Below are 12238 nucleotides of genomic sequence, written 5' to 3'. Positions count from 1 at the left end.
TTTTTTTTTTGTGCGGTTTACAGAAGTGTTTTTACATGGTAGTAGGCTTATATCTTCAAACACCATGATTCAATTGGGATTTTGTCAGTTAATTTTTAATTCCAAGGATAGTAGCCATCTTAGTATTAAATACCAGTATCTACCAGCACGTTGCATGAATGAATGCCAAGTGTTAAACCTATTCCAGAATATTCCATAGACATAGACCAGGCAGACTAATTTGTGAGGACTTTGAACACAGTCATCAGTGTTGGCCAGAGCATGCCAGTCTGTCGGTTATGTGTTGAAGGCCTGCCGAAACTGCACCTAGTGTTTCTCAATCCATCAGCTGGCAAATGCCCATAGTGTGACCCTTCACCCAGTGGCATGGATGCTAACTGTTGGGTGGTGGTTAGGACTTCTTTACATACTCATGTGACACCGTAGCAGGGTTGGGGTCAATTCAGAAAGTAAAACAAATTCCTAATTGAAGGGAATTGGAATTTCAGTGTACATCCTGAATTGACTGGAATTGACCCCAACCCTGTACCATAGCATCTTGTGTTTAGGGATTGGAAAACACATTATTGCAGACAGAAAGAGCTGGCACGATTCCCTATTCAGACCATTTCTGTTCTACACAACACATTTCTATCTGAACGTTCTGCAACGTTACATCCTCCTGCACAGGCCCCCGATGTGGCACCATGCATTTCCGACCATCTGTTTTTCAGTTTTGTTCCCCAATCACCACGACAAGGAAGGAACACATTAATTTCACCACATGGTAGGATTTACCATACAAAATGATAAGTATTGTAAAAGGGATAGTTTACTCAATTGCTAAATGACATTGGTTTCATTACCCTGTAAGCAGTCTATGGAGTCTAAGGTATGACAGCAATTTCTGCTTCAGTTGAGTTTCTCTGGCACCATTTTAGCATTTGTGGCACAAATCCCATTCATGGAACTGATATTCAAATTTTTCATGCTTCATGTCCAAGTCAGAGTATCTCAAATTGATCGTGAAGCTCACTTCTCGATTATTTGAACGTGTGAAAAATGCTGATATCAGTCCCATGACTTGAATGGGACCGCGTGTGGAAACTGTGCCAGGGAAACTAAACCAGAGCATGGATTGTTGTCACACCTGCTTACAGGGTAAGGAAACAAATATTATGCTATGTAGATTCAAGTGACAGCGAGGGAAGAAGTGTTTTAAGTTACTTGAGGTAGCGTGCTGGAAACACCATACAAACTTGCGAGGTAAGCCATATAGGCAACAACAACAGAGAAACCATGTTATAAGAACCTCTTATTGTACTTAAAGGGACAGAGGTACACTCTGAGAGAATGCAAATGAATGGATTGTGCCACACGTTTATTTGAAATACTGAGAGTAACATTAATCTCAATCCTTTGCCTATTCCTTTTCAAAGGGATAGGCTATATGTCAAAAGGAAAAAACGAACAACATTTAGGCAGTTGCTGGCAAAATATTAGTAACATAAATGTGTTTTTCATCTTTGTAGAAGACATTCTATAAAATTCTCTTTACATGGATATTTACATTTAAATTCTGAATACAGCTTTGAGAAGTTAATATTTGAAAAATATTCCTTAAATCTAACGTTTGTTTTATTTCCCATTTCCTGGCGAATTGACGTGTTCAAAAAAAGTTCATATGAACATTCCAGAAAACAGTAGCCTATGCCGGATAAAACAAGTGCAACTATACATTCCTTATGGTTCAAGATTGACAGGTTTGATTTTCAGATGGATCCCATTGAGTGAGCGGAGCACCAGCCTTGGAATCATTTTTGGTTTCTTCATTGGGTCCTCGGTCAGCTGATATCGCTTGAGTGTCTGTGCCACCACCACTTTCATCTCATTCATGGCAAAGTTCTGCCCAATGCAGTTTCTATAGCGGGAGAAACGAACATGGACAACATATTGAGTCAGTGAAGTGTTATTTGTACATTTCACCAATGCCAGTCCTGCACAGTGGGCTATACATTTGAAAGCATTTAGTTGTAGAACTACTATACATTCACCCTGTGTAATAAATAAGTTATGCAGTAAGACTATCAAAGGTTTATAGCTATTTTACATAATAAAACATTACCATATCATCAGACAGAACCTACAGCTCTTTGAAGTGAGTTCAGCCTGTGCCTACTCCACAGACCTATAATAACTACTGTTGTATCAGAGGGGGATGGGATCTAGCCTGATCCCAGATCCGTTTGTGCTATTTTGCTAACTCCTACTTTTATTGTCATGCCAAACAAGACAGTACAAACAGACCTGGGACCATGCTAGACAACGTATTTGTCCCCCTCTGACACAACAATTGGGGTTAACATAGTTCGGTTGGATCTAGGTCACAGGCATCAAGGGACGGAAGGGCTCAAAATCCAGTCAGGTAAATGAGTAGCTCTATGCTTCCATCATAGTCCCAGACTACTAATGTGGGAACCAAACCCTGCTGCCAATGCTGCTCTCTTAAATAATGGCACTGGTGTGGTAACGAACCTCGGGCCGGCAGAGAAGGGGACAAAGGCATGGGGTGATCTTTTTGCAGAGTTCTCGGGCAGAAATCGGAGTGGGTCGAATGCCTACGAGAATATAAAATAGAATAGTAAATTGAAACAGTGGGAAAAACTGTGCATAGACAACTTGTCCCAAATATGTTGTCTTGTTCATAGTCACTGCAAACATGACCTTTTGAGTCAACAAGACAGCACAAACAAATCAGGCTTGGTGAGACAAACCAGGTAAAAGCCACCAGGCTTTTATAAAGGGGCCTTGAAACAGGTTTCAGTTCCCTATTGTGTATACCCTGAATCTTATAGCGATAGATTAGTCAAAATCAGACCCATGGGCTTACTGCTAGATCACAAGGATTTCATTACAAACTAACTCAGCAACAGCCTCATGTTGTTTCCTGTCAATACTGCAGACCTTGTCCTCTGTGACCAGAAACACAGGATTTTATGACGCATGTTCAGCTGCTCAAGCTAGCATTTCCTCTACTGCTAATCATTAATTATATTAACCCAGTTAAATGTTCATGAGAAAATGGTGTTTATAAAGATGGTGTGCATACGTTAGGATCCTCCCAAACGGTCGCGTTCCTATGAATGCCAAAAATGCTGGTTCCAACAAGACAACCTAGAAGGAGTAAAGAGAGAGAAATTATATTTCCACAGTGTTAGGGCTTGACATCTGTTTTGTTTCCTATGGAAAGTGTGATAATATTGTCCATGCTGCAAAAGGATCCATCCACTGAGGCAGAAAGAGACACTATCTGGCAGAGGTGTGGACTCGAGTCATGACTTGGACTCGAGTCAGACTCGAGTCACAAATATGATGACTTGCAACTCGACTTTGACTTTAACACCAATGACTCGTGACTTGACTTGGACGTGAGCCCTATGACTCGACCTGACTTGATACCCTCCCCAAGCCCAAATATTAAAAATGATCCTATTAAAAAAAGTGTGAAGCGCATTAACTCTTCATTTAACGGATTACAGTTTGAATCGGACCGCAGCCAATCAAATTGTGCCAGCAGAGAAAAAGTTGTGCCTGGCAGTGCAGAGAAATGTCAGCGGGTGAATTCAGATGGAGCCCTTGGAAAGATGATACCCAAAATTATTATTTTCGGATATAAAGACAATGTTGTATCAACAAAAAACGGATTGCAACTTGCAAAACATGCGGGAAGAAAGTTACAGACGGAGGAACAACAACTTCCAACTTTGTTCGACATTTGAAGCTGCACAAAGAACGGTAAGTCGTGGCTAATATAGCCGACAGCTATATATTTTATTACTTTACTAGTGTGTCATGTAGGCTAACGTAATGTTAAATCAGTGAGCCTCCACACAGTCAGTGCGGGAACGTGATCATTGCACCCAAGATTGAGCTACAATTGGATAGGCAGTTGGTAACCTAAATTCTGCCTGATGTTACTGCTGTTCCTAAAACCCTTGACATACGTTAGCCTACTGTAACCACACAGAGAGAGTGTGTGTGTTAAGGTTGGGCGATTCTGTACAAGCCTACATCGTCCGATTGCGCCCCATAGCGATCCTCGATAGTCGATCACTATTGGGGGGGGGGGGCTATCCATGTATTTCCATGGAAAGTAATACATATATAGATATTTTTAAAAGCATTCATGATTTGCGTAAATGTAATATACTAACTATTACTCTTGTTAAAAATATGAAATGGTATTACATTTGGTGAAGAGCATATTATGACTCAAAGTTTAGGACTTGCGACTTGACTTGATGGTCTTGACTTGAGACCTATGACTTGTGAAACCATTAAAACATTTTTTTTATCTTTATTTAACTAGGCAGGTCAGTTAAGAACAAATTCTTATTTTCAATGACAGCCTAGGAACAATGGGTTAACTGCCTTGTTCAGGGATGGAATGACAGATTTTTTCCTTGTCAGCTCGGGGATTCGATCTTTCAGTTACTAGTCCAACACTCGAACCACTAGGCTACCCTGCCGCCCCAAAAGAGCAATGACAATGACTTGGTCGCACCTCTGCTATCTGGACAGACTTTTTGTTTTTGTCAGTAATAAACACGATGAGAAGAACATGGTGAGAATGCTCCAACAGCACCAATTGATTTGATATGAAAAATACTAAGGGCCTGTTTCCAGGACAGAGATTAAGCCTAGTCCTGGACTAAAAAACACTTTAAATGGAGGACCTGCAACGAACATTTTACTTAGTCCAGGACTAGCCTTAATGTGTGTCAAAGAAACTGCCACTAGAAATATATAATTTTTTATGAAAAAGATGAATTAAACAAGTTGCAGTTAGTCTCTACATACTAACTAGTTGGTGCCATAATCACAATGCTATACGGAGAACTGGCTCTGGAGACAAACAAACGTGAGTTAATATTTAATTTGTTATAGCCGGTGACTGAGGCAAAGGTTACGGAGGACTCCATTGCAACCACTTACAGCCTCATTTTAAGGCACAGAGCCATTGTGCATTTAAAACTATAATTAAAAAAGTCCCCCGTATGGCCTGGGGTGGTGGGTGTAGTGTCGGCGTGGGTTTGGTTCCGACCTCACTGCCTGTGTGACCCACTCTCCTACCACTATCTCGCCTCAGTCCAATAAAACGTACAAAAAAAAAGTCCCCTTCGGTACATCACAATGCGACATTTTTTAAATGTACACATTTACCTTCAGGCACAGTCCTCCCATCGAAGAACGTAATGGGTTTGGTTATCTTCCTGGACATCCCAGGTACAGGAGGGTAGAGGCGGAGGGATTCCTTTATGCACATGGTTGTGTACGGTATTTTACTGAGATCTTCCCTGAAGAATACAGAACATTTTCTTTATATCAATTCTCTTTTAGTAAACATGTGTGGCTCCAATCTAAGAGGAAATACAGACTTGATTTTCCTTCCTTTACTCTTATCTATATCTTAAATAAAGGAATGGCTTTGGTCACTAGTTCCAAACATGGAGCCTATTGGTTGTTGTGTAGCCCTTAGCTGCAATCAATGACCAAAAGCACCCTATTTGGCCTCATGGTGGAATGTTATTAATATTTTTCATCATTTCATAATTAATAAATATTACATTTTCTTTAGGAAGAAAATCTGGTGTTTCTATGTCTAACCAGTTTGTTATATTTCAGTCTTCTGTGACGTATATAAAGTGTTATTGGGATGCAAACTTAAAATGTAATACATTTCAACTCTATATCTGACATAGTACAGGTGTCTTAATTTCTTTAAGCCCATAATCATGCGTGTGAGGTGTATACTTTTGTTTCAAAGTAGATTTGTTTAAGACCACCAAGAAACACTCTGTGTGACCATGATTTAGACCAGGGCAGTAAATGATCCCCAAAGTAACAAAAGAGTCATTTATATATATGGCAGCTGCGGACTGTAAAATAACCAAATAAAACCTTGAAACTTAAATGCATATCTAACATACACCGCACAGCATGATCTCTGAACAATAAATCTGGACAAAACAGCCTTCCACTCCATGTCACTCTCCTGCAGCCAAATGAATGCATATCTAACATACAACATGACTAGGACAGTAAATCAGGCCCCGTATTCATAAAGAATTTCAGAGTAGGAGTGCTGATCTAGGATCAGTTTTGTCTTTTAAATCATCATGAATAAGAAGGGCGGGGGGGATCAGCATTCCTACTCAGCATTCCTAGATCAGCATTCCTACTCTGAGGCGCTTTATGAATACGGGCCCTGGACAGTAGAACCTACCATTCCATGGTGTCCCTCCCCTCCAGGGCGCTGATGACCTCATCCCTGCAGATTTGCTGGTGCTCCGGGTTGCAGGCCAGGCTGTACAGGGTCCAGGAGATCCCACTGGCTGTGGTGTCGTGGCCTTCGAACATGAAGGTGTCCACCTCCGCTCGAATAGCCTCATCCGACAGGCCCTGCTGGTCCTCGTCCTGGATTGAAAACCATAAGGAACAATCAGATCCTTGCATTAGAGGTCGACTGATTATGATTTTTCAACGCCGATACCGATTATTGGAGGAACAAAAAAGCCGATACCGATTAATCAGAGGATTTTTAAATTGTATTTATTTGTAATAATGACAATTACAACAATACTGAATGAACACTTATTTTAACTTCATATAATACATCAATAAAATCAATTTAGCCTCAAATAAATAATGAAACGTGTTCAATTTGGTTTAAATAATGCAAAAACAAAGTGTTGGAGAAGAAAGTAAAAGTGCAATATGTGCTATGTAAGAAAGCTAACAATTAAGTTCCTTGCTCAGAACATGAGAACATATGAAAGCTGGTGGTTCCTTTTAACATGAGTCTTCAATATTCCCACGTAAGAAGTTTTAGGTTGTAGTTATTATAGGAATACCATATGTATTTCATTAACCTTTGACTATTGGATGTTCTTATAGGCACTTTAGTATTGCCAGTGTAACAGTATAGCTTCCGTCCCTCTCCTCGCTCCTCCCTGGGCTCGAACCAGCAACACAACGACAACAGCCACCATCGAAGCTGCGTTACCCATGCAGAGCAAGGGGAACAACCACTCCAAGGCTCAGAGCGAGTGTCGTTTGAAACGCTATTAGCGCGCGCTAACTTGCTAGCCATTTCACTTTGGTTACACATTTACATTACATTACATTTAAGTCATTTAGCAGACGCTCTTATCCAGAGCGACTTACAAATTGGTGCATTCACCTTATGACATCCAGTGGAACAGCCACTTTACAATAGTGCATCTAAATCTTTTAAGGGGGGTGAGAAGGATTACTTTATCCTATCCTAGGTATTCCTTAAAGAGGTGGGGTTTCAGGTGTCTCCGGAAGGTGGTGATTGACTCCGCTGTCCTGGCGTCGTGAGGGAGTTTGTTCCACCATTGGGGAGCCAGAGCAGCGAACAGTTTTGACTGGGCTGAGCGGGAACTGTACTTCCTCAGTGGTAGGGAGGCGAGCAGGCCAGAGGTGGATGAACGCAGTGCCATTGTTTGGGTGTAGGGCCTGATCAAAGCCTGGAGGTACTGAGGTGCCGTTCCCCTCACAGCTCCGTAGGCAAGCACCATGGTCTTGTAGCGGATGCGAGCTTCAACTGGAAGCCAGTGGAGAGAGCGGAGGAGCGGGGTGACGTGAGAGAACTTGGGAAGGTTGAACACCAGACGGGCTGCGGCGTTCTGGATGAGTTGTAGGGGTTTAATGGCACAGGCAGGGAGCCCAGCCAACAGCGAGTTGCAGTAATCCAGACGGGAGATGACAAGTGCCTGGATTAGGACCTGCGCCGCTTCCTGTGTGAGGCAGGGTCGTACTCTGCGGATGTTGTAGAGCATGAACCTACAGGAACGGGCCACCGCCTTGATGTTAGTTGAGAACGACAACAGCCTCATCTCGGGAGTTGATAGGCTTGAAGTCATAAACAGCGTTATGCTTGGCGCACAACAAAGAGCTGCTGGGAAAACGCACAAAAGTGCTGTTTGAATGAATGTTTACGCGCCTGCTTCTGCCTACCACCGCTCAGTCAGATACTTAGATACTTGTATGCTCAGTCAGACTATATGCAACGCAGGACACGCTAGATAATATCTAGTAATATCATCAACCATGTGTAGTTAACTAGTGATTATGAGCTGTGAGGGGAACGGCACCTCAGTACCTCCAGGCTCTGATCAGGCCCTACACCCAAACAAGGGCACTGCGTTCATCCACCTCTGGCCTGCTCGCCTCCCTACCACTGAGGAAGTACAGTTCCCGCTCAGCCCAGTCAAAACTGTTCGCTGCTCTGGCCCCCTAATGGTGGAACAAACTCCCTCACGACGCCAGGACAGCGGAGTCAATCACCACCTTCCGGAGACACCTGAAACCCCACCTCTTTAAGGAATACCTAGGATAGGATAAGTAATCCTTCTCACCCCCCCCCCCCTAAAAGATTTAGATGCACTATTGTAAAGTGGCTGTTCCACTGGATGTCATAAGGTGAATGCACCAATTTGTAAGTCGCTCTGGATAAGAGCGTCTGCTAAATGACTTAAATGTTAAATGATGATTGATTGGTTGATATTTTTTTATAAGATAAGTTTAACTAGCTAGCAACTTACCTTGGCTTACTGCATTCGCGTAACAGGCAGGCTCCTTGTGGAGTGCAACGAGAGAGAGGCAGGTCGTTATTGCGTTGGACTAGTTAACTGTAAGGTTGCAAGATTGGGTCCCCCAAGCTGACAAGGTGAAAATCTGTCGTTCTGCCCCTGAACGAGGCAGTTAACCCACCGTTCCAAGGCCGTCATTGAAAATAAGAATGTGTTCTTAACTGACTTGCCTAGTTAAATAAAGATTACATAAAGGTGTAATTATATATTTTTTTTATAAAAAAAAAAAATTGGCAAAATCGCTGTCCAAAAATACAGATTCCCGATTGTTAGGAAAACTTGAAATCGGCCCCAATTAATCGGCCATTCCGATTAATCGGTCGACCTCTACCTTGCATTGTTGTTCCTTGTTTGGCTTCATTTTATGGAAAAGGTATAACTCACACACCTATAGTGTTACGAGCCTGGTTCCAGATCTGTTTGTGCTCTTTTGCTCATTTTCAAGCCAAGCCATGTGTTTGGCATGACAATGACTGACAAGGAGTTGGATAGCACAAACAAACTGGCACCCAGGCTATAGTGTTACCAGTGGCATGGAAAGATTATAATGAATAGAAAATCAACTCCAGCACACTGGCGATTTTGAGGCTTCGATGAGTTTCTTTTCAAATTGGCTTCATTCAATGACACACTATACCATCGCCAATGGAGCCGTTTTTACCAAATGACCTGATTAGATGACTGCATAAATGGCATAATGGTGGATAATAGTTTCGTAGCGTAATAGAGGAGGTGTGACGTACTCGTGCGCAGAGCAGGATATCCAGAAAGTCCAGGTTTCTCTTAGCCTGTATCCTGCCCAGTTCCTTTACGTCCTTCAAGGCTTCTTTTCGCTTTCGTATGATTTCCTCTACAAGCAGAGGGCATCAATCAAATTTGACATCAAATGTATTTTATAAAGCCCCTTTTTTTTTTTTACATCACAGATGTCACAAAGTTCGATACAGAAACCCAGCATAAAACCCGAAACAGCAAGCAATGCAGATGTAGAAGCATGGTGGCTAGGGAAAAGCTCTCGAGAAACACATCATGGGAGAGCATCAGACATAGCAGCGGCAGCATAGCGCATTCTTATGACATGGTTATAACATGGTTGAGCCTATAGCTGTACATGAATACAATATGTATAATGTGGTCCTTCTGTAGCTCAGTTGGTAGAGCATGGCGCTTGTAACGCCAGGGTAGTGGGTTCGATTCCCGGGACCACCCATACGTAGAATGTATGCACACATGACTGTAAGTCGCTTTGGATAAAAGCGTCTGCTAAATGGCATATTATTTTATTATTATTATTTTTTAATCTTTGGAAAATGCATACAGGCATACTCCACAAGGTGAATGCATACATGCTGCTTTGTCAAATTCATACATGTAAATGTTTTCAGGGCTGAGACCTGCTGGTGCAGGGGATTAAGATAATCATTTCAACCTTCATTCACAGAACGCACCTGTATGACTGTGTGCAACATTGCATGCTTTCCTGTATTTGTACCCATGTGGGCTAAGTTGGAAGATCCACTCGCTGTGGTAGGGAAAGATCCGGAAGCGGACATTCACCAGATCACTGAGCTCGTACACAGCCTTGATGTACGCGTTGGTTCCACTGAAACGAGAGAAAATCAACAGAAAAGTATAAGTTACTTCCACTCAATCATTGCTGATAGGCAGGGCCTTGGGTTTTTCCTGGTCATGTGATCTGGCCCGAAAACCTCTGGGCCCGTATTCACAACAAGTCTCTGAGTAGGAGTTCTGATCTAGGATCAGGTCCCCCCTGTCTTTATATTCGTATTAATTATGATCTAAAAAGGGAAATCTGATCCTATATCGGCAGTCGTACTCTGAAACTTTAGCGAATACGGGCCCTGGGCCCTAGTTAAAGGACAAGAAAGAAAAGCGTTAGTATTGGGTTGGGGCTTACAATTTATAGAACATTTACGCTGACAAGACAAGATATTCAACATGGGCCGATGTAAATGGCAGATGATGCAGTGGTTAAAAACATTTAACTGACTGACCTCTCTCCCCCTTGCACTGTCTGGCAGTTAGTGTTGGAGCTGAAGGCACACTTCATAATGCTGTCCAGTGTCATGAGGCTCACATGCTCAAATAACTCAAATGACTCGTCGGATTTTGAGTGAGTCTCCCATTTGTCCTGGAACAGAAAGAGGACAGACATAGTCAACTTGCAAAAGATGAACAGTGACATATAGTACATCACTCCCTTATTAAATTACCTCTTTAGCTTGTTCATGCAGAATTTACCTCCAAATACAGTTGTCAAACTATACAGCATTCTAATACAGTTGGCAGAATATGTAACTTTAACTCTTATGCAATTTGTTTTTTTGTATCCAGAAATTCCCCCCCGCCCCCCCTCCCCCAAATAAGCTATGGTTGTCAATCTATACAGTAATTAGGTAGAGCTAACAAAACGCACCAGCATAGTTTTGGCAGAATCAGCCATCAGTTTGACATAGGGCTTTAAAACATCGTAATGGAAGCCAGGGGTCAAGAGTCTTCTGTGGCGGAACCATTTCTGACCTTCAGACACCAGTAAACCATCCCCTAGAGAGACAGAGAGCATATCCTGAGAAACACATATGTTGCACGTTCATGCAAAATAATAGAACTAAAGAATATTCATTTTAACCATAGCTGTATAATTGCCTAAGTGGCATGGGTCAGAATGTTATTGAAAACCAGAACTGCACCCAAAGGGATGAATATTAGAACATGCCTATTCTTAAAATATATGCAGTTAAATACATAGAATCTAACTTTGTTGGTTCAATATTTGTAGCATATGTGACTTTGGCAAAGACAATGCAACCTTACCTATCCATGGAATTAGAAATCTATATAAAAGGTCATCTTTGGGCTCTATTAAGAAAGAGAGTGAAACAGGGTATTCTATCACATGTAGTGAGATTCCATAGATAGATGCAACTAGTTTAAATAATGTGTCTTGTCGTTCCAAAGAGACCAACCTGTTGATGCCAGGATGGTTTTGACATAATCTGGGTGGTGAATATTGAGGAAGGACACAAATGGACCAAACCACATTTGAAATGCAAGGGGGTACGACTCTCCCCATTTGACAACCTTATACATATCGGTCCCATCTTCTTTAAACTGCAAAAAAAAACAGAGAAAACATGCACTTATAAAATAAAGCAACAAATGCACGAGCATGACACACCGAAACTTGCATCTGAAGCTGACGGTACAATGTTCCACACGGAGGAAACAATTTTGCAGTCACTCAATGTGCACGTTAAAGAAATTCTCATTTGAACCAAACATTACCTCTCGGACATGACCGAAAAGCCAGTGTTTTGGTGGTCCTGGGAATGTCTCGAGCGCCCGAATCCATTCATTCCTTTTGACAATAAGTTTAGAGATTTTAAGAATTACATAGACCAAGCTAAATATTGCAACCAAGTGATGAATGCGATAGGAATCCAGCGTCACTTTTTTCAACGTTTCAAATAACTCCATTGCAATGGACGTCTACCTGCCGAGGCTACCATTGACAACTCTTACAACACAAGGTGACGGTCTGGTGAGTGACACAATTACGG

The 12238-nt window shown here is 41.9% G+C and overlaps 1 protein-coding gene across 1 annotated transcript; it reads right to left on the bottom strand.

Annotated features, from left to right (window-relative positions):
* Nucleotides 1–1345: 1345 nt before the first annotated feature.
* Nucleotides 1346–12238, bottom strand: LOC118367580 (cytochrome P450 4B1). The gene is made up of 12 exons (XM_052494129.1): nt 11964–12238; nt 11645–11789; nt 11493–11537; nt 11095–11222; nt 10673–10809; nt 10106–10260; nt 9401–9507; nt 6266–6456; nt 5203–5336; nt 3089–3153; nt 2515–2597; nt 1346–1900 (listed from the first exon to the last, which is right to left on the bottom strand). Exons 1-12 carry the CDS (start codon nt 12153–12155, stop codon nt 1723–1725), a joined length of 1560 nt encoding a protein of 519 aa, XP_052350089.1. The 5' UTR covers nt 12156–12238; the 3' UTR covers nt 1346–1722.

The sequence above is a fragment of the Oncorhynchus keta genome, chromosome 34 (genome assembly GCF_023373465.1).
Source record: "Oncorhynchus keta strain PuntledgeMale-10-30-2019 chromosome 34, Oket_V2, whole genome shotgun sequence".
Lineage (NCBI taxonomy): Eukaryota > Metazoa > Chordata > Actinopteri > Salmoniformes > Salmonidae > Oncorhynchus > Oncorhynchus keta.
The sequence above is the reverse complement of the archived record's forward strand: the minus strand, read 5'-3'. Positions and strand labels throughout refer to the sequence as shown.

Coding starts and splice junctions, on each gene's coding strand:
- LOC118367580 (XM_052494129.1), bottom strand. CDS start 12,155: ATGGAGTTATTTGAAACGTTGAAAAAAGTGACGCTGGATTCCTATCGC. Junction 11,790..11,963: donor TTTTCGGTCATGTCCGAGAG/GTAATGTTTGGT, acceptor TTTTTTTTGCAG/TTTAAAGAAGATGGGACCGA. Junction 2,598..3,088: donor CCGTTTGGGAGGATCCTAAC/GTATGCACACCA, acceptor ATATTCTCGTAG/GCATTCGACCCACTCCGATT.